This window comes from Aspergillus chevalieri, chromosome 7 (assembly GCF_016861735.1).
Source record: "Aspergillus chevalieri M1 DNA, chromosome 7, nearly complete sequence".
In the NCBI taxonomy this organism is placed as follows: domain Eukaryota; kingdom Fungi; phylum Ascomycota; class Eurotiomycetes; order Eurotiales; family Aspergillaceae; genus Aspergillus; species Aspergillus chevalieri.
In genome coordinates, this window is record NC_057368.1 from 1,513,375 (window position 1) to 1,538,227 (window position 24,853).

General features: G+C 49.9%; 8 protein-coding genes across 8 annotated transcripts; 4 read left to right on the forward strand and 4 right to left on the reverse strand.

Annotated features, from left to right (window-relative positions):
• Positions 1–1,013: 1,013 nt before the first annotated feature.
• ACHE_70517S (putative RAS small monomeric GTPase) lies at positions 1,014–1,768 on the forward strand (the record flags this gene model as incomplete). The annotated part of the gene is made up of 4 exons (XM_043282859.1): positions 1,014–1,068; positions 1,137–1,185; positions 1,240–1,256; positions 1,317–1,768. The coding sequence occupies 4 exons, from the start codon at positions 1,014–1,016 to the stop codon at positions 1,766–1,768; spliced, it is 573 nt and encodes a 190-aa protein (XP_043140196.1).
• Positions 1,769–3,749: 1,981 nt separating this feature from the next.
• Positions 3,750–4,845, forward strand: ACHE_70518S (Zn(II)2Cys6 transcription factor domain-containing protein; the record flags this gene model as incomplete). The annotated part of the gene is made up of 3 exons (XM_043282860.1): positions 3,750–3,854; positions 3,918–4,015; positions 4,080–4,845. The coding sequence occupies 3 exons, from the start codon at positions 3,750–3,752 to the stop codon at positions 4,843–4,845; spliced, it is 969 nt and encodes a 322-aa protein (XP_043140197.1).
• A 1,278-nt stretch (positions 4,846–6,123) lies between these two features.
• ACHE_70519A (uncharacterized protein) lies at positions 6,124–7,002 on the reverse strand (the record flags this gene model as incomplete). Its single annotated transcript, XM_043282861.1, has 2 exons — positions 6,124–6,634; positions 6,899–7,002. The coding sequence occupies 2 exons, from the start codon at positions 7,000–7,002 to the stop codon at positions 6,124–6,126; spliced, it is 615 nt and encodes a 204-aa protein (XP_043140198.1).
• Positions 7,003–7,930: 928 nt separating this feature from the next.
• On the forward strand, positions 7,931–8,978 carry ACHE_70520S (aldose epimerase family protein; the record flags this gene model as incomplete). Its single annotated transcript, XM_043282862.1, has 2 exons — positions 7,931–8,433; positions 8,480–8,978. The coding sequence occupies 2 exons, from the start codon at positions 7,931–7,933 to the stop codon at positions 8,976–8,978; spliced, it is 1,002 nt and encodes a 333-aa protein (XP_043140199.1).
• A 497-nt stretch (positions 8,979–9,475) lies between these two features.
• ACHE_70521S (nicotinate-nucleotide diphosphorylase (carboxylating)) lies at positions 9,476–10,539 on the forward strand (the record flags this gene model as incomplete). The annotated part of the gene is made up of 3 exons (XM_043282863.1): positions 9,476–9,637; positions 9,690–9,745; positions 9,798–10,539. The coding sequence occupies 3 exons, from the start codon at positions 9,476–9,478 to the stop codon at positions 10,537–10,539; spliced, it is 960 nt and encodes a 319-aa protein (XP_043140200.1).
• Positions 10,540–12,712: 2,173 nt separating this feature from the next.
• Positions 12,713–17,506, reverse strand: ORF1 (putative anucleate primary sterigmata (ApsB); the record flags this gene model as incomplete). The annotated part of the gene is made up of 2 exons (XM_043282865.1): positions 12,713–15,373; positions 15,422–17,506. The coding sequence occupies 2 exons, from the start codon at positions 17,504–17,506 to the stop codon at positions 12,713–12,715; spliced, it is 4,746 nt and encodes a 1,581-aa protein (XP_043140201.1).
• Positions 17,507–18,036: 530 nt separating this feature from the next.
• On the reverse strand, positions 18,037–19,203 carry ACHE_70523A (uncharacterized protein; the record flags this gene model as incomplete). The annotated part of the gene is made up of 1 exon (XM_043282866.1): positions 18,037–19,203. One exon carries the CDS (start codon positions 19,201–19,203, stop codon positions 18,037–18,039), a length of 1,167 nt encoding a protein of 388 aa, XP_043140202.1.
• A 786-nt stretch (positions 19,204–19,989) lies between these two features.
• Positions 19,990–24,268, reverse strand: ACHE_70524A (Sec7 domain protein; the record flags this gene model as incomplete). The annotated part of the gene is made up of 2 exons (XM_043282867.1): positions 19,990–21,908; positions 21,961–24,268. 2 exons carry the CDS (start codon positions 24,266–24,268, stop codon positions 19,990–19,992), a joined length of 4,227 nt encoding a protein of 1,408 aa, XP_043140203.1.
• Between the last annotated feature and the right edge of the window lie 585 nt (positions 24,269–24,853).

Consider the following 24,853-nt stretch of genomic DNA (forward strand, 5'->3'; position numbering starts at 1 on the left):
GATATCAACGTGGTGGTGCCGGAGGGTTTCTGAAGGCGGGCGGCAGATTTAAAAGGCCACCGCCAATGAAAGCCGCGACTGGAGATGAGGGAAAGGGCTCATTTGTGATGTATCACTTGATGGATATGGGATATATTGGACTCGGGACCAAAAGGAGTCCATAGAGAGGCTGTAGAGAAGAACTCGAGAAGAATGAGGCAGTCATGTTCATTCTGGATTTCCTTTCTGAGGTTATTCGGAGAAAAACAGTGATGTCAGAGTCCACATTGTGGTTCAGACCGCTGAATTGAAACTGTATAGATTAGCGATGTCTTCCGTCAGACATAGAGCTAACATAGATATACAAAGATCTTCAGAGTGTCGTTCTCCGTATACGAAGTACACTGTACACTGTACACTGTACCTGGTACCCTGTGCTAGTAACTAGTATGACATGGAGAAGAAGTCCCCTGAGATCCTTTTTTAGAAGATCACCTGATCGGAATCTCCGCGACCAATCACCACGCGTGCGCATTGAGCCCCAAAAGTTGGATCTCATCAAAAGAGATTGAATTAGAAACAGACGGGGAAAACAGAAGCCAAAAACTGCCGGACAAAGACAGACAAATAAAGCAGGAAAAGGGTAAGCACGGCATAGTAGGCGCACGCGATGATCCAAATATCTCTTCTTACTATGTACACTACCGAGTATCACTATGTAGTTATCCAGGGGGGCTGTCGCGTTCTCCCGATGGATCCCTTGCGGTGATTTTCTCGTCCTTTTCTTTTGATGGTTTGGCTATATAAAGTTGGAGCTTAAATAGAGTCCTTGCAGTTGGATCTTTCTTCTGTCTATATAAAAGCCTGGACCGATCCTTACTCGTGCTGCAAATTCTCCCCATTTCTTCCCCGAGTGTGCTCCGCATTCAATTCGATACTCCATACCTCTCGATCTTTTTCCTTTCTTGGCTATTTCTGAGCCGCATAGCTGCCTTCCTCTTTTTGAAATCTCGATCAACAACACGGAAAAACCAATGGCTGAAGCTCCGGAGAAAATCTCCATCACCATTTGCGGGGATGGTGGATGCGGTATGCCTTTAATTAAGAAATACCCGGGAGAATGATTCAAGGGAGCACTGCTAATTGACGGCGGATAGGAAAATCTTCCATGACTCTGCGACTGGTACGCAGCCAGTGGGTGCATGAGTGAGTTGCTTTGGAAACAAACCCTTTACTACAACAGCAAACTGACGAGATCAGGTACGACCCTACAATCGGTAATCACCCATCCAACTCCCGTTGACTTTACCAGAGCCCATCCCTAACGTGAAGTATAGAGGACTCGTATTCCGTGACACGTACCATCGACGGCCTCCCTTACTTTCTCTGCATCACCGACACCGCCGGCCAGGAAGAATACCGTGGGTTATGGGCTGCATCCAACCTCAAATCGGACGCCTTCCTGCTCGTCTACGATATCACAAACGAACTCAGTTTGAGCGCATTGGACTACTTTATGGAAATGATCCATATGGAGGCAGATCAGCGGGAAGAGGATAACTATCGTTTGCGGAAGGAGTTGGGTGCCAGTGCTCAGAGTGTCGATGTCGGGATGCCGCCCCCAATAATCATGTTGGCCGGTAACAAGTGTGACTTGAAGGAGAATCGTGTCATTAGGTCAAAAGAAGGGTTGGAGTATGCGCGCAAGCATGGCTGTGGATTCATGGAGACGAGTGCTAGGGAGATGGTCAATATTGAGGAAACTTTTGCTCGTGAGTATACTGCATGACCGCATTTTGATCTTCATCTGACGGTAATATAGTTTTGGTGCATCGTGTAGTCGAAGCTCGTCGAGAACACTACTCCAAGACTAATCCAGCAAGAGGAATAAACCTTGCACCTGCCCCGCCGAAGAAGGATAATGATGATAGCAAAGATCAAGGTGGGTTAGTGGGATTTGGTAAGAAAAAAGACAAAACAAGACCAAAGGGCGTATGGAAACGGATGTTGTGCTGTTGATTTAGTGTTTCTTTTCTCCTTCGTTTAGTTTTATATACCCTTCTTGTTTATGATATTCAGCAGATGCAATGAATGGCGCAATGGCGTACTCGGACATGTACATCGGAAGTAGCATAGCATTATCAACGGGCAGGTCATCGATCGTTATTATTGCTTGAGGTGTCAGTCAACCGGTCATCCCCTTGATATACACAAACTTAGCGAGCTGTCATAACCTGATCAGCACTGCACAACAAAACGCCGGAAGGAACTTCCGGCGTTTTGTGTTGCAAAGAAATCGACCCAGATCGACCATGATGACGCGACGACTCGAGATAAGCAGTGGTGTCAGCATGAGAAAGACTGTGCACCCAAGGTTACCAGCAGCTTTCTTCTTGCGTTTTTTGGTGTCTCATTCTTAATTGAGTTTTTTGACGGGTGCAGTTTGACTTTGCCAAACCAGGTTCATCCAACCCAAAGCAGTATCTCCGTGCTATGAACGGCGTTCGGGTCATCGATCGGGATTCCAGTGCTGGTCCCCGCGAGGATCAGCCAATGAGTAAGACATGGTTCTGGCGCTGGCTTAGGGTAGAGTTGGCGCAAGAGTGAAGTCAAATCATAGTTCAGATCTGCTTTCGATCAATTATAATAGGTGTATCTGTAAGTTTCTGTATGGGATCCTGTATGGTGAACTAGGTGATAACGTCATGACTGCTGTCATGGTGTTGAGTGATAAACTCATCCAGAGAGTTGAGTTACAGCACCGTTCCTTCACAATTATTGTTGCTCTTGAATTCAAGAAGAAAGATTTAGCCATAGAAGGAAATATCGATACCTGATCAAAATCGCTCGAGGGATATGGTCAAAGAAAGGAAAACGGCAGCGGTTTGCCGAGCAATGGCCGATCATAAAACAGTTGTGTACATAAATTATGCATCAGCGGGTCTCGGGGGATGTCTGTATCCATCGTATTACCAGTACGAGTATTGAGCCAAGGCTTGGCCCTATGACGTTTGGACTGCGATGTGTTGATCTCATGAGTTTGTTAAGTTAGACTTATGTAGGTATGTAGTGAGATAACCTGATATAAGCTTACAGGTACTCTATGGGGTCGCAGTTGCTTTTCGAGAAAAAAAGAGAACAGGGTGGATATACGGCAATACGGATATGGAACATAGAACATACAGGTAGAAATGTGCATTAATAATCCATCCGTGGATTCGCCGAGTATCCGACCCAAGGCTCCGAGTTCCCGAGCAAAAAGACTCCGTGTTATGCGACGGTACCATTACTTACCATACGGTATTGGGTGGAGCGACAGCTAACTAGGACTAGTAGCAGGTTTGGCAACGTCTAGGAGAGCAAATGGATTCCATAATCATAATCTAATCACTAATTAGATTCAGAGGATGAAGAAAATTCAGGAAATTTTATTTTTATTAAATAAGAACCCCAGTTCCAGCTGTTGTCTCGGTGTCTGTGTGTTTCTTTAAAACGAGCAGTCCCCGGTTGAACTACTACTTCGTATACTTCTCACTTGCTCTCTCTCTCTCTCTCTCCCTCTCTCTCTCTCTGTTTTCTATACTACTGTTCACTTTGACTACGGGTCATTCATTAATCATTTGCTTCTTACTCTGATACCATCGATGCTCTCTATAATTCATTCATCGCCCTGATATCACCGTTGTCATACCGATTGCCAATCTTTTACTATACAGTCAACTGCCATTGACGAAGATCAATAGAGGGAATACAACATAATAAACTACACAATGACAGCCCGCCAGTCAACACCAACATCAGACCACTCGCATTCCGACAATGTTCGCAAGAGGGTCTGCAAGGCCTGTGACCGCTGTAGATTAAAAAAATCCAAGGTAAGCAGTTCAAATTAACAAGAATTACAACAGCATCAGTCTCTGATGCACTGACCCCTACAGTGTGACGGCGCCAGTCCGTGTGGTCGATGTAGGGCAGACAATGCCATCTGCGTCTTTGGCGAGCGAAAGAAGGCCCATGATAAAGTGTACCCCAAGGGGTGAGCGCACCTATTTGCGCAATTTACAAGGAGGGTTTCAATGGCTAACATGTCTTACGAATAGATACGTTGAGATGCTCGAACAACAACAAACATGGCTCGTGCACGGCCTCCAAGAAATGTACCGTCGTGCCAGCGAAGGCGAAGGCTGGCCCGGAGAACCACTACGGTGCGAAGCCAACGGCCACCCGCTTACGCACGATCTACTTACCCGGTTAGGCGCTTTGGACCACACCAAGGGCGAACGCTTCGAAGAGAACACCGAAATCATGCAGCAAGAACTCTGGCGACGCAACGCCATGCAGCGGCAGGATTCCTCCGATGCCAGCTCGGAAAGCGCCGCTCAGTCCCCCGTGGCCTCGTCTCGTTTCCCCTCCGATGTCTTTGGTGCTGCTACTGCAGCACCGCCCCAACAGCAGCTGCCCCCCACGCCGCCAAGTTTCAGCCCGTCATCTTCGCGCACGGCACAGCCTACTCCTGTGATTAAGCAAGAGCCGCAGCAGCAGCCACAACATCAGCAAATGCAGTCGTCAATGGCACCAAATAATCCCGCGTATGCGGCCCAAATGTCGATGCAGGGCGTTGTCAACCCCATTGCATTGCAAGGACCTCAGCCGTGGCCTAGCAATAACGGCTTCGGTACATTCGATGAGATGGACCTATTAGGGTCTGCGGACTATACGAATATGTCGTTTGATGACCCGATGTCCTCGCCCATGTTCAATCGTCAGATCCCCATCAGCTGCATCGGGTTGGATAATACGAAGAATGATTATGAAGATTTCAATCAATTCTTGAATCCCAACCCGACAGAGATTACATCAATTTGAAAGAGAAATATTTTGAGAAAAAAAAAGAAAAAAGTATCACCTCCCGGTGAGATATTGCAGCTATTATTTCGATAACGACGTGACGCATGTATACTATACATGATTGTTTTTTCTTTTTTCTGTTTTGGTTTACCGGGAGGGCCTTTGATTTAATGTACAGAGTTCGATGCGGTTATTCTGTCTGCCTGCTATGGTTGTTCCGGTGTCTGGAGTTGGGATTCAAAACGGGTTCGAACACTCTAGGCGTCAGTCTTGTCTTCTTGTCATGCCTTGGAAACTGGTTTTCTACCCTTTTCTTTTCGATAGTTCCCCTTTTTATTGAAATGTCACTGTTACAACATTTACCCATGCTCAGCCATTCTAGGTCTATCATAACATACTTTCCGTTTCCGGTAGCATGAATCATTCTGACGGAGGGATTTTTTGTTCTGGAGTCGGGGAAATAAGTGGCCGAACGCCGAACCGAGGCCAGGAACGGTGGAGTCAGCATGACGGAGGACGCTTCTTAACTCCGTGATCCGTGACATGCACTCTAACATAGTACAAAGAAATCGATGGTTTATAGATCAGGGTCCAATCGCTGCTGACAGCATCTCCAATCTTACACGGAATAAAGAAACAAGTTCGATGGTGATCTTTGAATTGCACTGTACTCCGTACTCGTACGAGTACCCCGTATGCTATAGTAATGTAAAGTACTATGCAAGTCCCACAACTGTCAAACGGCCCGAAGTGCCGACCAGCTGGATGTAATATTACAAGCGTGCTCCGCACTCCGATTACATAACTTCCTCGGCAGCGGTTGCTCCGTGTTCCGTCGGAACTTGTGTCCTTCTTGGGGGTCCGGTTTCCGGATTTTACATTTTGGGTTAGCACGTGGGCTTTACGCGAATATGGACTGAGCTGGGCATAGTTCATAGAGTTCGTGCATACGGAGGTACGGTGTGGGACTACGGAGTACTCCGTACAGTAGTGTTGGATATTTGAAGGTCCTTTGTGTGTTGCAAATGAATTGGTATAGCATCAAAAGTATGATCAGCATAACTACATGCAGTCTAGACTTATCTCAGTCTGACATGCCACAAATGTCATCAGTCTGGACCTGATCTGGTCTGGTCCCTGACCCAACCCGTCCCGGTTCGCCATATTCGGTACTTTCCTCATTGGGGCATGGATGTCAGATGACTGACCCTACGATGAATCATAGACATCTCCTGTGTACTCGGTATGCCCTGAACTGCTCCGAACGGATCTCCGAGTCGCTCTCTGAACCATGAATCAATACGGCCCGATATCACCCTTCTTTGATCCTACTTCTGTACGAGCGCTGGTCGCGTGCCGGTCATAGATTCGATGACAACCTCGCCAAATAGAGGGAGGAATTTCCAGTTGTGCAGGGAACGGCCTGTGGCGAGGTGAGAATCGGGGACGTGGGCAGATTAGGAAGTCACTGGTGGTTGTTTGTTCGAACTTGCGACGAGTCAAAACTCTTGGTTTGAAAGCCAAGATTATAGGCGAGGTACAAACTACGTACCAGCAGATCTGGGTTCTGGCAAGTGGTCGATCAGCCAGAGCGGGAAAATTTTCTCGAAGCCCTTCACGAATCGCAGCTTTGATGTCAACTGGCATGCTCTGATGAGGATCGTCTAGGGCTGTAACGGGATATGATGTGCGATAGGTCTGCGAAGGGTCTTCCGGATCGCGCATGTCTACCGTATTTCGTAGCCCCGACGATCGTTTCAGGACTTTGAGGAGTCCGCGCAGTGGGGTGAAGATGTTCGGGCCTGTGCTGAGATTAGTTGACAGGCGATATCCCGCGTACTCTGCGTCGGTTAATTGTATATGCCCGATGGCTACAGTGTGGCTTCCATGACTCCGGTTAGGTTAACGAGACGGCTTGGCTAGACTCCGCTCGCGATTATGGTTTTCTCGGCATGTAATCCGCGTCCGTCTTCTAGGATGACTTCCATTCATTGTCGTCATATAGGAGGCTGCGGACGGGAGTTCCCAAGAGAAGTTGATATATGGCTGTGAACGAGAACGCTCGACATACACTTGGTCCATCTTCACCGCGTCGACAGTCGCACGGCGTTTACTGGTGTATCCCATGATCCAGCGTCGTTCACGACCTTGTTGATGAACAGGAACCGGTGCCATGCAGGTGATGGAAGACCGTCGAGGGTGCCAAGCTGATTTCACAACGATGCGGGTTGAGTTTCTTTGATCCGGTCAAGTATCTACCGCCACCATGTCTCCATGAGAGCTTCTTTTCCATCTGTGCACAAGGTAAACCCTTTTTCATGATGGTAGAGTTGCAGTTCAGGGCCATTCTTTATTATTACGCGGGCCATGTTTGTTAATCATTGATACTCTTCATCCATGTAGTCTGCATATGTTAGTATCAAGCTTATAGTAATGTAGCAGAGCCTTACCTAGACGAATAATCCGACAACACTGGTCTCATCTGGAACTGGAGGCGTCTGCCAGTCCTTAACAAGTGACAGCAGAAGCCAAAGCCGTGCAGGAACGGATTCCTTTTCCGCAGACTATGCACGTCTGATCCTTCACAGGTCAGGGTCATTTTTCTTATTATGACCAGTGCATCGTCCTGGCCAACCGGCCTATGTTATCCATCTTCCTGAAGAGCTACTACGGTCCAGCTCTGGAGAACAGAACATGCGTGTTGTATCTTAACTAATTCGAGCTCTTATCTACTCGACCAGATAACATACACAGGAACTGTCCATGCTTCCTTTTGTCGCGCTGAAATCCAGCCACTGGAGCAGTTGCTCTGTCAACGACAGGTTCAAATGGCCGGTGAACTGCTATCATCAGGACCGAATCAATACGTGCCAATCAAATTTTGGTCAATGCAATTGTTAGACATTGCGGAATTATTTGAATTTCATGCAAATATTTGAGAAGATTGGTTGTGGTTAATCCTTTGTGGTAATGTCGTCGGTGGTGGATTCCGGGATCATGTTTTGCGGGGTTGTCTCACTAGACGTCATGCCCCGCGTAGCTTCGGCTTACCACAAAACACCTTCCTTCTTTTCTTTTCTTCCATCTCTCAGCGTCAGGGAAAATGTCCCAAGAAGCCGCCTTCAGCTTCCTCCCATTGGGAGCCATCATTCAAGAATTCCGCATCGCGGACCAAAACATCGTTCTTAACTTCAATACCCAAGAGCAATATGTTAAGTACAACACGCCGCATTTCGGCGCTACCATCGGCCGCGTCGCGAACCGTATCGAGGGCGCTGTGATCCATAACCTCAATGGTCGCGATTACTCACTTCCCATGAACAATGGCCACAATTCGATCCATGGAGGTGAGAAGGGGTGGGGGCAAAGGGTTTTTGATGGACCGCATACGGTAAAGAAGGATGGGAAGGATGCCTTGTTGTTCAAGTATCTGAGTCGTGACGGGGAGGAGGGGTATCCTGGGACTGTGGAGTTGCGGGTGTGGTATACGGCTGGGAAGGAGGATGTGAATGAGGCGAATGAGAAGACAGTGTTGACGGCGGAGTATGAGATTGAATTCGTGGGTGATGAGTGTGAGGAGACGGTGGTCAACCTTACAAACCATAGGTAGGTTTTGCCCACAGTGCAGAGTATACATGTGCTGACAATATAGTTATTTCAACATCGCCGGAACCCCAACCGTGGAGGGCACCCAAGCCCAGCTAGCCACCAACGATTACCTCCCCCTCGACGCAGCTGGCATCCCAACAGGCGAGATCGCCAAATTCCGCAAAGACCTAACCAGCCCCTTCGGCCTCGGTCCCTCAGTACCACACATCGACGACGTCTTCGTGATGGAAAGCGATCCTTCCAAAATCGCCCTTGATACGCGCACCCAGCCCCTCAAACGCCTCGCCCAGTTCCATCACCCAACCACCAAGCTGCACCTCGAAGTTCACAGCACCGAGCCAGCCTTCCAGCTGTACACGGGCAAGTACATCGACACGCCGGAGGTAGAAGGGACGCCGGCGCGTGGGGAGGGCGCTGGGTTCTGTGTTGAACCGAGTCGGTTCGTCAACGCGGTTAATGAGCCGGGATGGCGGTCTATGGTTGTGCTGAAGCGGGGGCAGGTGTATGGGTGTAAGAATGTGTATAAGGCGTGGAAGGCGTAATTCGCTTCGTTATTGGGCCCTGCGTTTTTCAGGGTCGCCTGATTCATATTCACTCAAATCCACCAGACCCACAATGAAGAACCTTTCAGGTCCCGTTTTGCGTCTTTTCATAAATCTCGCATTCTCTGCTGACCGGATTATGTTCTCGAATCCGGCAATGCTTCTAGCGCTCCGAACGGCTGGTTACCGGTATTTACCAGTACGTAATTTATATGCTTGTATTCAACGGCGATAAAATAATCTCCGGATCTCGGAGTCTAAACGCTACTCCGCGGATTTGTAGATCACGTGCTGTAACTCACGTGATTAGAAGCCGCCCCGCGCGGGGATAATCATCCACAGCTTCCACTTCAGCTGAAGGTACAGATGCATGCATTTACATTCATGATTTGTTCATAATCTTCTACCATTTACGAATCACGACTTACAGAGAACTGTACATATCCCAGCTTAATACAAAAGTACATACAGATCGTCTACGACCGCATACTATCACCATGACGTCCGCATCCCCATATGGAGACCTCCGTCACCTATTGCCGAATAATTACAAGGCGCTAATCACGGCTTGGCTCGAGGAGGACACCCCTAACTTTGACTATGGTGGTTTTGTTGTTGGTGAGTCGGAGGGTGAGGCGAGGTTACTTGGGAAAAGCGAGGTACCTACCTTCTGCCTTAGGGATATAGAGAAAGTTGGGCTAAAAGAAGTAGGGTGTGGTAGCCGGTGTTCCGTTCTTCGATGAGGTGTTTTCGCAGCTTGGATGCACGTACGTTACCCTGTCTCCGTATCCCATCTGAATGCAAGCTGATATAAAGAAGGGTGGAATGGCACATTAAAGAAGGCCTCTCCCTCAACCCCAACCCAACCCACCACTGCGCGACCGTCCGCGGCCCAATCCGTAAGATCCTCCTTGGCGAACGCGTCGCCCTGAACATCCTCGCCCGCTGCTCTGGCATCGCATCCAAATCTGCCTCTTTGCTCGCCGCTCTCCGCGCGCACGGCTGGGCCGGTACCCTCGCCGGAACCCGCAAGACGACACCGGGTTTCCGGGTTATTGAAAAGTATGGTATTCTGGTTGGAGGAGCGGATCCGCACCGACACGATTTGAGCCATATGGTTATGCTCAAGGATAACCATGTGTGGGCTTGTGCGAACAACTCCGCTGCGGCGGATGGGGGCAACAGGGCTGTTGGGGAGGAGTCGATTGCGGTGGCAATTCCGAGGGCCGTGCAGGCTGCCAAGAGCGTTGGCGGGTTTGCGACGAAAGTTGAGGTTGAGGTGAGGAATCTGGAGGAGGCGAATGCGGCGATTGAGGCTGGTGCGGATGTTATCATGTTGGATAACTTTACGGCGGATGGAGTAAAAGTTGCTGCGAAGCAGTTGAAGGAGGAGTGGGCGGCCAAGGGGAAAAGGAACGCGTTTTTGGTGGAGGTTAGTGGAGGGTTGACGGAGGCGAATGCGGCTTCGTTTGCTTGTGAGGATGTTGATATTTTGTCGACGAGTTCGATCCACCAGGGGACACCAACTGTGGACTTTTCGCTGAAGGTTTCGCTGCGGTAGGTGTGTTACATTGCATGAGCATACATAGACATGTTTACATACTCTATTTTGCATGAATGTATAATAAGGATCACGTCAATATGAAGGCACTCATCACGAATCAGCAGGTTCTTCAGGGTACCGCCGGGATCTTCAGCTCTGACGAACGAGTATAGTAACTTTTAGCAAACGCTATGACTCCCTTGCGGGCATGGAATGTACCCACCGTTCGAATGCTGAAATGGTGAGGAAATCAGTATTTTTGACAGCAGGTCTCTTAATTTGGCTGCAAAATTATTGAGCATTCCATGATTCTGTTCATCCTCGGACGCTTCCGTCTCCCACTTTTGCAGATACAGTCTATTAGTATGACGTTGGCGATGCAGAAATGCGCATTGGCCATGAATGAATGCTACATATCTGCGGTCTGGTCACATCTTAGGAGATTGGGGGCTTCAGCTGAGATAAGACCCGGCACTAAACCTGCTTAGTTTCATTGGATCGAAAGTGTTTGCAGAATGCACTTGTTGGCTTCTATGTATCGTGCATGAGGGATTCATATCCCCAGGGGGTACAATAGGTTGGGCACTAAGCTAATGCATACTACTATATCTACTTGTATGCATGTCTCATTCTACTCGTTTATCAATTCATCTTCTGTATTGATTTCCTTTTCTGTGCTGTGATGGGTTCCAGTGTGGATATGATTATATCCTGTTGGTCATGCACCACCCCTTCGTCGCAGGCAAAAACGGCCAGAATGGGCCAACTCGATAGCATTGAGGGGTTATATGTGTATAAATAATGCTGGACCTTGCATTTGTCCCAAAATCAACAATAACCTAACCTATACCATCAAAATGGGCGATGAAACTCACTGTCTGACACAACTTTATAGGCCGCTGAATCGTTGCCAACTGCAAGAGGCTTGTTGGGTGGCTTATTTGATGCTACGCTATCAACAGGATAAGCTCCTTGCTGTCTCATTATGTTCTTAACAATTGGCATTCGGCAGAGCCATGGAATTCCCAGCAGGAATTGGTGCTTATTACCGGTGGGAGCAGTGGGATTGGACAGAAGATCGCCGAGGACCTATCGGAGAGGGGTGTCAAAGTAGTCATTATTGACATTCAAGAACTTGAATTCACCCTTGGTGAGTGTCTTCTGTTTTAATTAGTTCACAGACCAAATTTAGACTGACATATCCCAACACCAAATGTCTCCTACAAAGCCGACGTCACAAGTACCGATAGTATAAAGGCTGTTGCAAAGAGAATCAGGGCAAAGCACAGCCATCCAAACGTCCTAATAAACAATGCTGCTGTCTTTGCCAACTTCGATGAGCTAGAATCCATGATCTGGAGTTCTTTCAAAGTAAACACAGTGGCCCATTTCCTAACAGTCAAGGAATTCCTTCCAGCATGGTGCGGCACAACCATGGCCATGTTGTCACGATGGCTAGCATGGCTAGTTTTATCACTGGTTGATTATGCTTGTACAAAGGCCAGTGCTTTGGCTTTTCATGATGGTCTTTCGCAGGAGATCCAGCATTGGTATGGGGCGACTAAAATTCGGACGAGGTACGGTAATGTCTCTGCCAGTTCCCCAAGAAATCAAACTCGGCTCACTACAGTACCGTTAATCCATTATGGGTTCGAACACCTCTTATCCGGAATCTCACAGATGCCGGTGATTCTTTCGATCAGCCGATTATGGACACGGAGGTAGTATCTCAAACATATCCTCGCGAGGTAGAGTGGCGCCATCATTTTGCCAGCGTCGAGTTCAGTTGCTGTCTATCAGTTCGTTCCCATTGTGGTTTTAGGAATGTTGAGGAGCAATTTCTCGTTGAAGGTCATGAGAGTGCGGGATGAGTTTTGGTCGCGCAAATCGCTCTGATTGTACTTGGTTTACTGTACTTGTAGACTTGAGGACCCATGTCTAATACATTATATTAACGATAGGTGGCTGAACTGTAGTACCATATTATCTTATGGAAGATGATATCCAGTCCATAGAGACATGTATATACACACTAACTTATGCACACATAACTGTATTAATAAAGCCGAAATCAACGCCCACTACCTCCCGTCATCAGAACTAAAACATCATAACCGGAAGGGTATATAGCCGCGGAACGGAATCAACAAACTCAAGCACAAGCACATATAAAAACAACAACAGAAAAATATTAAACCTCAATATCAACATAGAACCCTGTCCCCTCGTCCGAACTATGGTCATCATCTTGTTGATCACCCGATTGAATCCTCCCAGCATACTGCTCATCCGCCGCAGCGATACTCCGTCTAGCACGCTGCTGTCTCTCAATCTGAGCGCGAAGGCGTTGGTTCTCTGCATCACGTTCTTCGAGTCTCTTCCGTGCACCACCGCGGTCTAACAATCTAGCTTCGCGTTCGGCTTTCAGTCGTTTCTCGAGTTCGCGGAGACGCTGGATCCATTTTTCGCTGTTTCCTGCATCTGCGCCGTGGCGCGCGCGGTAACCATGGACTAAGGCGCCCTGTTGTTCGGCTAGGGTTGTTTCGGAGAAGTGGGATGGTTGCGGGATGCCGGTTGTCGTGGAGCTTCGTACGAGACCTCTTTGAACGTCAGGGTCGACGTTGTTGCCGTTGCTACTCTCGTGTGTTGGAGAAGTAGGCTGTGCTGATGATCCTGCGACGGGCCCACGACTACGGGAATGCGATTGGATCAGGTTGAGCTCCGCCTTTAACAATCGGTTCTCGCCGCGCAGCTTGGCTATTTCTGGCGACATTCCGGATTGGTTCTTGCTATGCTGCTGGGCGCGCAGGTTCATGATTCCCTCCTCAAGACGATCGAGCTTCTTCACCCGCAAGCTGAAAGTGTGTTCCAGGTTCTGGTACTGCTTGGCCAAATCCCGCTCGACGCCCTTGATTCGGTTCTTGAATCCCCCAATCACCGCTTCCATTGTCTTAACAGCGAGCATGAGATTGCGACTGAACCCAGGCCAGAACAGGATGTTGCCGATGACTTCTTGGCTGGGGAGGTTGCCGTTGATGAGACTGTTGGAATGTGCCCAGTCTGGACCGCACATGGCTGAGAGACGTTTCCAGATGGTGAGGAGCATTGCGTTCCGTTCACTTAGCTGATCTTTAAATTGCTGTTCCAGACCCGTGAAGCGTTTGTGGTCTTTACTGCGCGCTTGTTCTAACTCGGTGATGCGCGAGTTGCTCTGCGTGATGCTGCGGGAGGTCTGGTGGTGTGACTTGATTGCCTGTTCGAAGGACTGCTTGTCTGCTCGACGAGCATGGCGCTCGCGGTCTAGAAGTTCAGACAGCTTGCGCGATTCCAGACCATGGCTCTCAAGAAGAGCATCGCGGTTCCGCAAGAGAGATTCCTTTTCGTCCAGCTTGGAACGAGTACTCTCGAGCTCCAGCGCTGTCGACTCCAGCTCCTTTTGCAACTTGACAATGTTGGTGATGAGACTGGAGCGGCTACCGGTGAGGTCACCAAGCGTTTCACGGAGGTTGTTCTCCAGGTCCATGAGCCGCTCACGCCAAGTAGCAGTCTCGACTTCTTGAGCAGATAGGGCCTTCCTGAGTCTTCGCAACTCGTCCTTGGCAGTGGACGCCTCGCGGTTCAACTCGTTCACGATCCGCTGGACTTCCTGTTTCTCTTTACCTCCGACGACCTCTCGCTGGTGTCTCTCTTCCGCCAAGCGAGCTTCCAGCTCTCTGGTCTTGTCCCTTTCACTACCAAGGTTGATCTCGTAAGTCTTCAGCTCAGACTCGAGATCGCCAATTTTGATTTTATCGCCATCTTGCTCTTCGCGCAGGAAGGCAATTTCATTTTGGCTCGATTCAATCTGCACAGTAAGTCGCTGGACCTTGGTGTTGGCTTCGTAGAGATTATTCTCCAACTGCTCCATCTCCCGATTCGAGTCTTCAAGTTCTTGCTGAACAGCCTTGTACCGCTCTAGGTTATTCTGCGCATCTTCCTCGAGACGAATAATGCCCTCGCCGGCAGAGCGCATCTCCGCCTGCAATACTTGGAGACTCTCATCCTGGTTCCGCACCTCTTCGTTCAAACGCTGGCACTCTTCCACCTTCTGTTCCAACTCTCCGCCAAGAGCATCTAGTTCTTCTTGGGCCTCCGCTCTTAAGTCCTGGAAAGCGGCATCGCGTTCCTCAGCCATTTGCAGAGCCTGGTCGCGCTCCTGTTGCAAACTTTGGATCTCCTCTTCCGCTTGCTCGACATCAGCCTGGTAGGCCTTGTCAAGTGCTTCGAGTTCTTGGGCGCATTCCTCCAGTTGGTCATGAACTGTTTGGTTTTCCAGCTTCAGCGTGGAAACTTGGTCACGCAGTTGTCCATTGCGAAGCTCGAGTTCCTCTCGATCAGCCTCATCTTCTGGAGCCATTTCACTGGCCCGCGAGGACGACCTGCCATGTGCTCGTGAAGCCGAGCGGTCAAAGATACTGTCCCCAGCAATCGATCGACTACCATCACGGCGTTGTCCAAGCTTCAGCTCCTCGATCTCCTGGTACAGGCGTTCCTTTTCTCGGTTCCGAGAAGTGAGCATAGAAGTCTGCGCACTGACTTCCTTTCTCAGTTCAGCATTTTCTTGCTTCAGGAGCTCCAATTCTATCACAAGAGTACCGCCGCTCGATTTACGGTTGTTGAACTCCCGCTCTGTCGTGCTTGAGTAATAGGAAACCCCTGCGACTGTTGGGTCACGCTGGCCTGATCTGGTACTGCCCAGTGCGAATTCCATCTCGCTTCTCAAACGCAACGTTTCATCGCGTAGGACCTTGTTCTCTTCTTCTGCTTGCTCACGCGCGGCGGTTTCCGCGTCAAGCATATCCTTCCACATATCCTAAGCCTGTCAGCCTGTCTTTGATAAGCAAGGGACCAGTATACTTACCCTCTCCTCCCTCGACCCAACATCAGAGTCAACGGGTCTCCCATTACTGAGCGACTTGACCATCTCAGCAAGCCTTCTCTTCTCAGACTCCCTCGCGATGCTTTCTGACCGAAGACGTTCAATTTCGAGCTCATAACTCTCCATCCTTTCTTGTAGGAAAAGTATCTCTTCATTTTGCATCGGATCACGGTGCTCATCATCCGAGCCTTCGGGATCGTGATTGACCATGGACTCCTTGTCTGACTGCTGGTCCTTGATTTGCTTTTCCAGATCACGAACCTTCCTCTTGAGACCTTGGTTATCCTTCTGGAGTTTCAGCTTATCCGACTTCAACTCGACATTCTCCGATATCATCTCCTTAATACCCTCCTCTGAACGCTTATTCAAGGCCTCGTTAAGGAAGTGGATCCTCATCTTCAGATCAAAGTTCTCCTTTGACAGACGGTCGATAGTACTGCTCTGCTCTTTGAGCGTCATACTCCTACCACTCCTTCCAAACGCCGGGGTGGATGTTGCCCCTGTACGCCTCTCTGGAGACAAAGCACGGTGGCCAAGTTCCTCCCGAAACTGTCTGGAAAAGGCACTGGGAACCTGTATGTCCTTGATGCGCTCCGTGATGGCGGTGTCCGTGGGGAAACTGTGCTCTGATGACTTCGCCTTTGGTGTCATCGGTTCGGTGTCTTCTGTGGATGTTTCCTGCTGAGGCGACCCTGGGGCTGGCCGGGAGCTTGGCCGGGACTGCGAAGTATAACCTTCCTCCTCGCTCAGAGTATGTAGACCGCTATCAGAGGCTCCTGCTGGATTCTTGCTACTCTTGTCAAGCGGGTTCTCATCGCTATACCCCGAGATTCCCGATGCCACGCTCCCCAAGCTAACAGAGCGCGCCAAGTTGCCATGCTGCCCGGGTTGAGCATCATTCGCGCTCTCCGGGGCCGCGCCTCCTGATTGAAGTGCATAATCAGCACCCAGAGTCGCATCGCTATGGGTTTCTTCGGTGTTGGTTGTCGCAATAGAAGAGTAGGATAAGCGTTGTGCCGATTGGCGACTGTTCAGATACTTTGGCTTGTTTCCCCTTCGAACGGTAGCGCGGGGAGCCATCTCTCCGTCACTACTGTCGTTGAATATTCTGGACTTTCCGCTTTGTGAACTGGTTCGCAGTTGTTGCGAGGACCGTCGCGACTGTGGTGTAGCCGACTTGTCAGCTGATGGGTTTTTGCCCTCTTGGTATGCCTGACCAAGTCCGGTATTCTCTGATACAGATGCCGACAAATTCAGGTTCTCATTTCTCGCGGCGGCCTGAGCGGCTGGTGACGAAGTGGGATTCTCAAGTATAGTGGCTTCGTCTTCATGCTGTCGCTCCGGAGGATGACCAGCAGGCGTAGTAGTCTCCATGTCAATCGTCGTATTTCCCTCTCCTGCACTCTGACGCGGCGTTTGTGGAGCGGGCGTATCGTCTTCCTGGATAGACGTGAGGTCATGGCTTGTCTCATTCCCTATGGATAGCTGAGACTGGCCCTCCGGTTGGGTAGGATTGGGCGGCGGTGCATTAGCATATTTCTCCAGGGCCCCAACCAAGTATGTATCATCGGCACCGGCGTCCTCATTGGTGGCAACGTTCATGTCCATCGTAGATGATTCTGGAAGGAAACTAGACTCCATGTCCATTAGTTTCCTCCGCATTTCCCTCTCCTCGAGAAAGGTCTCGTTCTCGCCGCGTTCATGGTCACCGTCGTCCTCGCTGGATAGGAGCAGGAGACTGCTGTCATCGCGATCGGGTAGCGGAGGGGGGAGAAATGAGTCGTCGTGGTCATTTTGGTCCTCTAAGCCGGTTATTGAGGGGTTGGGGTCTGTCCCTTGTCCTTGTCCCTGTCGCTCCTGTTCATGCTCTTCCCTTCTTTCTGTTCCTTGTTCGTCCTGCGTGTGGTTCTCGACATCCTTCTCGGCCATATCGTTATTCTCGTCCATCATGAAAGAGGTATCGTGGTGGTTCTCGTTGCCGTCGTCGCTGTGATTATTATTGTTTTTGTTATTATCCTCGGTGGGTAACTGATCTCCCCGCAGATAATGGTGGTCATCCACCACCATGAGCGAAAAGTTGCCGCACAATAACCGCCTCTACAGGCGAGCGATGATAATCCTCGATATCAAAATGACTGGAAAAACGCGCAGTGTAAGCGCGCAGTCGATCGCGTTGAGACGGTCAAGGTTCGGGGAAGTTGTAGGTGGACAGTGCGGAATCTGGCCGTTGACATGGGGACGCTCCACCGGGTCTTTCGCTTGAACACTCTATGTCTTATCGACGGTTCAACAGATACTAACCTCAAAGACAGATGGCATGAAGTATGACAGTTGACACCCCTCTTGAAACTGGGCAAAATCTAAGCAAGGAGAGGGGAAGAGCCTCAGACACTTCCAGCCAATCAGCGCTCTTACTGGGAACAACCAAAACAATGGCTTAGTATAGCCACATTACTATATACTCGTAGAGACATAATTTTATAAGAGAGTGGTATGTACAGATAAATTGAGGTGCTTTTTGAGACATCGACATAAGGGTATCTGTCTGTTTGCTAAACAATTCCAACAAAGTCAAGGTACCAACTTTACTTCGGCCATCAATGTTGATTGATCTCGCCCAATGGACTGCCAGGCACATGAGTTGACTGATCCAATTGATCTTTCTCTGGCATAGTTTGTACCTGACCAACAAACTTCCCAGCTCTGCTAGCACACTGCTTCGCCTCCTCGCGGAATCCCAGTATCCATCCAACCATCAGGACATCATGGGGCACTTTATTCTCCACAAACAATTCAACTCGAGAGTTATTATCCTTTGTCATGTTCTGAAGGCTCTGTGCCATCTTTATGTGTTCTGGAGCCAGGACCTCGCGCTCCCCTGTGACAACCAGCACTGGCGAGGGTACGGTGAACGGATGCCACAACGGAGCCACATATCGCTCGACGCGCTCTGTGATCTCAACATCCTTCAGGAACTGACTGGCACCCCATGCCGGAAATGTCGGGGGGATATACTCCGTTTGGTAGTTTGGGCTCTTCCTCCAGATTTCGGTATCAGTGGCTTCGGGGATATCGCACCAAGGAGAAAACAGCCAGCTGCACTTCGGCGCGGGAAGAATAGACGGGTGGTCGACTATGTAGCGGAGTAAGGCAATAGTAAGATGAGCTCCGGAACTGTCCCCGCTGATGACGATACGCGAGGGTGGGATGTGCAAGGTGTGGAGTAGATAGGAGTATGCGGTGATGAGATCTTGGAGTTGTGCCGGGAAGCGTGCGTTCGGATTGCAAGCGAGTCGGTACTGAAGACTGAAAACATATTTCGCCGGGGTGTTCGAAAGTAAGGTCTTGACGAGCGATTGGCAGGATGCTGTCCGGCCGTCCCCTAACACATAAGAACCGCCGTGCAAGTGCAGTGCAACATGCTGATCTTTGACCGGAGACTCGTTTACTTGGTAAGGTACCGGATACCAAGTCCCCCCAATTGTCTCCGGTACAATCTCCTTGTCCTCAGCAACGCCAGTGTAAAGTTCGGGGCTCGCAGGTTCAATCACGGCAAAACGATCTCCTTCGAGGCGCGGCTTGAGCGAGAGCGGTTGTTTCACGTGAACTGCTGTATAATTGCGCAAAAATGATTTGAGCAATTTATTCATTAGGGCTTGTCGATATGTCCAGTCTCGTTCCTGGCGAAGCTGAGGAGGGAGATAGAAAAGCGCCAGTAGTGGGAGATTGAGAGTGGACAGGACTGCTGCCAGGGGGGTTGCCATTGCTGCTGGTGTATGTATTACTATCGAGACATCGTGTAGTCGCAGCAGTCGAGACATCGAAGTTAGGTATACCTCTAGTATGACCCGGTTAACTATAAAAGCTTTGACGTCATTCCTGCATAGTATCGGTCTCGGAGACAAACTGGTTTCTCCTCGGAGAATCAGCATATTTCTCATTGGATGACTTGTTCTTGTGGTACTCCGCGACAGTACCAGAATACATCGGCAGTGTCTATCCGAGTTTCTCGCCCACTTTCACGTCATGCTTCCACATTCAGCCCTGTGAAGGCAGCAGCATAAATGCAATTTGATTGATGTAGATAACAAGTTTCTGTTAACACGGGCCATTCTACGAGTGAATACTGTCAAGGCGAGAGAACCCCCGAAGTAGGAAGAATTGGAGGGGGGAAGAAAGAATGAGAAGATGAAGATACAACATTATGCCAAGACTGCCAAGAGATTAGCGTGGGTAGTTTAATTCTACAGACCAGGCACCGCTACGTAAGCCAGAAAGGGAAGCCGTAGATATTGATATGAAATACTTGAATGTATCATAAATGTTCCAAATATATCAAGCAATTCATAAATGTATCCAGAAGAGAAGCGCAAAAAAACAAAATCCATGGTATCCATAGCATAAATCTCATCAACTGTACCGTCTGAAAATAAGAAAAAAATAATAAAGAAACTGGCCGCTAGATCCTGCATGTGCTTTTTCTTTCCTCGTCATACCATGCGCTATACAATTATAAAAAAGCAAAAGTAAAAATATAAGGGAACAAAAGATTATGCCGGATGGGCAGTCTCGATGGACACCTTCGTTGGCGTCTCCTGCCCATCGCCAGCCTTGGAATCGTCATTATCGGTCGGGTTGCTCTCCTTGTTCTCCTCGCCAGGAGGGTAGATTCGCTTCTTCTGTTCTAAAGCCCCGTGAAGCGAATCGATGTACGTGCGAAACTTGACAATCTCCCGTAGCAGATACGAAGATTTCCGCTCAAAGTTCGCCATCGCCTTGGAAGCGTTAGGATGCCGCGGCGAGAATGCGAGGATCATGGCGGCCCGGCGCTCGTTGTGTCGCTGGAACTCTTCTTCGGTGTTCTTGACGTAGGCCTGCAAGGCTTTGAGCTGATCCTCTTCGGGCAGATTCGATGCCGCCATGCTCTGCTGAGGTGGCGTCCAATCGCTGATGTTAACCCGGTCAGCGGGCAGTTTTGGTCGCACGCCCTGTTGATCCATGGAGCTCCGGATCGAGCTTTGAATACTCGTTCGTGTCCCGGTAGGGGTGGATTTGCCATTAGTATTATGATTAGGACTATTAGAGTTATTGCTATCGGCGTGAATCAAAGCACTGTTGATGACGGCGTCGCTCCATCCGTATTCGATGTTGCTGATGCCTCCGACAAGAGGTTGCTTCGACAATCGGGCACTCCAGTAGTTGGCCGTTGAGACAAACTCACGCACAATTTCCGGTGTACCGGCCTGGAAGAGATGGACAGCTCCTGTGGGCAGACTCAGAGCCCAGACATGGGGTCGGGATTTGGAATATCCTGGCGGCGGCAATTGACTAGCAATGGTCTGGCGTAGGGTAAATTTCCAGACTTCCTCGGCATTGGACAGCCAATTTCCTCCACCAACAACCACGCTGCCAGCTTGACGCTGCTTGGCCTTTTGTTGCTTGCCAGATTTCGTCGCCGGGTTGAAGGAAAACAACCGCATCCAACCTTGCTGGATGACCGCAAAGCAATCGTTCCAATTCCGGTCCTTCGCTCGCTTGTCGACGGAATCGAGATGATGCTTATGTTTCAGGCTACCTTCCTTGGCCCACGGAGCACCTGCAAGTTGAAGAGTCTCGTCTTCCAGGAGAGGAGCGGCTTCTGGGTCCTCAGTGCTGGCGATCGAGGCCCCGTCTTCGCGGATGATGGCCTGACTCAACGCATTCGCAAACCCGATGGACTGTTGATACTCGCCCCGCGGGAAGTCCGATCCGAACGAGTCGACCGAGACAGACGTCAATTTACCCAGGGAATACTTGCTCCATGTGCTGGAAGCAGACGGACTCCAGAGCGAAGATTGATCATCCAGACTGGTTCGACTGGAGCCCATTGCCGATGGGGGATATAATCTCGCGCGCGAGCGAGGCTTGGAAGACCACCGCGCAGTTCCATAGCGGGAATCGGCAGAGCGGCCACGGGGATAAATATCGGAGCCGCTCTTACTCACCGTACTGGGGCTCCGACGGAGGCTAGAGTTCTGATTCGCACTAAGGAGGTTGTTGGAAGACGCTTGGGGTGTATCTCTCTCCGGCTGAGCGCCATGTAGTGGCAGCCTTTCCTTTTGAATCGAGGAGTAAAATTCTCTGAGGACGGTCTCAACCTGTTGCTCCCATGCTCGCATGGTTCCGTGGAATGGTTGATTGACCAACGGACCAGTGCCATTTTCAAAGTCCGCCATTGATGTTTTCCCAGAGAGGTCCGCCCGAGAAAGTCGGTTCACAAGTTTTGAAGGCGCATCCGCCCCGGAAGAAGACGATACCTGATTCTTGTTGCCATTCTCAAAGTCGCCAGGTGCCGCATCGATCGCGACACGTTCTATAGTAGGCAACGTATTGCGAACGAATTGAGCTTTGGTCATTTTCTGGTCGATATCTGCGAGATGGAGGTCGGTATTCAAGAGAAGAAGAGAGTAACAAATCGTATGCACCACGTCTAAAAACAGTTAGATACAAGAACAACAATTTGGAAAACAAGGATAGCAAACCTGCAGCTTTGAATCCATGGTGTGGGTTACACCGACACCATCGGGTAGAAAAGGCGTCCAGAACCCGGTCAATTTGCTGTGTCTCCCCTTTCAAGATGAGTCGATTACACAAGCTACGAAGGCCTGCCAGAATGTGCATATTGGACCAGTCAAACAGGTCCATATATGCTTCTCGAATAACTGCGCGGTCAGGATCACCCAGCCAAGCAGCAGCTGGTTCGTTTCCGACCACTTCGTCTTGGCTATCGAACAGTTTCTGGGCTTGTTCGCGATCTGCGATGGTGGGATGACTGCCCTCACCATCCTTGGGAGTATCATCTTGCTTAGTATCGGAGGATTCAGCGGGCTTGGGCTCCTCTGACTGAATTACCGGAGTGCTAGCAGCGGTAAAGTAGTTTGATGTCTCCGACAAAACACTATCCGTCCCGGGAGTCGGCATCTTGGCAGGATTGGCCGCTTCGGGCGTTTCAGGTGTTTTCTGAGGGAAATCCTCAACCACAGGGGACAATGTCGTGCCGGGAACCGAGATTTGCGGCAGTGGTGGTGCTAGCCTGCCCTGCGTTGGACTTCCAAGCGATTCGCTATCTGTGTCCCTGGAAACTGGTGGTGAAAGGGGAGAAGTGACGCCGATATCAACGGATTTGGTTGTCGATGCCTCATCTCCACTACTGTTGGCCAAGAATGATGTATCTAGACCGCCTGATGGGACAGGAGGGTATGCACCCGGATACTTGTACCTCGACCCACTCGAAGGAGGAACAGAACTTCCCCTCTTCTTCTGGGATGCAAGGGATGCAGATTTGGCGTGATCGGCATCCTCTGCGCTGGTTTCCCGGCCATGGTACTCTCTGGATGAACGATTTGGTGCAGGAACCCCTTCCGATATATATGGATTCATAACTTGTCTCAAACTGCTTACGGGGCTTGGTTCCGGCTTCATGAGATCCAGTGCCTTGGGAGCCAGGTGTTGAGGAATGGAGATGGGAGGCGGAACACTGTCGACAACAGACTTTTTTCGCCGTCGGAAGAAGGAAGATTTTTTATTCACCACCTGGCGGCCCTCGCTCCGGACGGACGTGTTTGGACCAGGCACATCGATCTTAGAGGGTTGTCTTCCGACCTTGGGGAAATCATTATCATGGTGTGACAGATACGAAGCATCATCGGGCGTGGAGTTCTTTGCCGACCCAAATACCCTCCGAAAAAATCCCGGACGCTCCTTGGGCGGGTTGGGGTCAGGCGGAGGGGGAAAGATGGGTTTGTTATATGAGATGGTTGGGCTTGGAGCAGGCGGATCCAGCGAATCTCCCAACGGGGGTGGAGGCTCGAGTTCCAAATCAACTGGTCTCCTTATTGTCGCCGTGCCAATATTCTCGGGACGGTGCTTTTTCTTCCCTTGGTCGGGTGGTGATTTGATACTGTTCCTCCGAGACGCTATTGGAGTCATCGAGGACTGGGGGTTCAGCGTGTTCTGATAGTCGGATTGAGAAGGAGAATGGTATTTTCTGGGGCCTGCAGGAATACTCGGGGTGGGAGCGGCATCGAGGTCATCATAACGCAGGGGTTCATAATCTTCTGGAAATGGGGGAAAGGGGGCCCTCCCGTCGTAGTCAATGCTGGCAGACTGAGCATCGCTCCCTGAATCCGCACGATTCCTCGACGAGGATGGACCAAAATCATAATTGGACGACGAGCTACCCTTGCTGCCTTTTCTCGGCCGGTACACAAGGGAACTGGATCCGGCATGGGGTTGGGTTCGCGAATAAAGACCCTCGTATCCCCGGACACTGCTTGTCCCTCTCAGACTGTTGCTCCGGCGGCCATTTGCAGTCTGTATTCCATAGTGGCTGACACCTTCTTCGTAGGCGAGATCGGTTTCGGAGGACAACGAGGAAGAAAAGGTATGGCCTCGATAGCGGCCGTGGGATGAGGAAGCCGGCGAATCTCGGTTATAGAAGTCTGATTCGAGAACGGAATGGAACAGACGATAATCGTCGAGAACTGAAGTCCCTGCTGAGAATTGATCTAGGGATTGTAACATGTTATCAACAATGGACGTTCGGGCAGCATGTTTGGGAGAAAGAGAAAGGTCATGGGGGTCCCGCTCGTCGCCAGACTCGTTGCTGCTGTTGGCCGTGTCGGTGGCAGTTGTGTCGTCCGGAAATGCGTCTTGCAATGACGGTCGTCCTTGCGGACTTTTCCTTATGGTCTGATATCTGGACATTTGCGAAGGGGGTGTTCGCGGAGGGGAAAGATCGGACGGATCGCGCTGAGGGGCTTTGCCGTTTTCTGGTTTGGTCCGGTTCATGATGGGCGGTTATAGAACGAATTGAAGCCAGCCCTGGAGGCACGAGGTACAAATCACTGTTGTGGAATGAATTCTAGGTCAACCCGAACCCTCAACCAAAGGCGACGATTGGGCTGATAGTTATAGGTGGTGTTGAGCGCAGTAGTCCCGAGCCTCTTTCTTTTCTTTTTCTAAGAGTAAACGACGAAAATTCCTTGCTGCGCTTGTATCCGGAATAGTTGTAGGCTGTATCGAATGCGGTTTCTGGCGAGGAATTGCATGAAAGAGGCGTAAGGAGAAAAGGGACCGCGATGGAAAGGCGGAACAACAAAGGGGGAAGAAAGAGTGGGAGTGGAAGGTAGGAGAAAGAGCAGGAGGTCAGGGAACAGGAAAGACTAATAATTAGTAGTAAATAGCATGAAGAGTGGAAATGTCCATCAACAGATGGCGTTGAGTGAGGAAAAAGGGAAGCGAAGAGAGGGAGGGAAAATATGGAGAGCTGAGATGGAGGGAGATGGAGATGAGAGAACTCCACCAGCTCAATATAATGATCGCTTCGCGTACGGAATACATTTCTTTATTACGAGCTCTAACATTAATTATCAT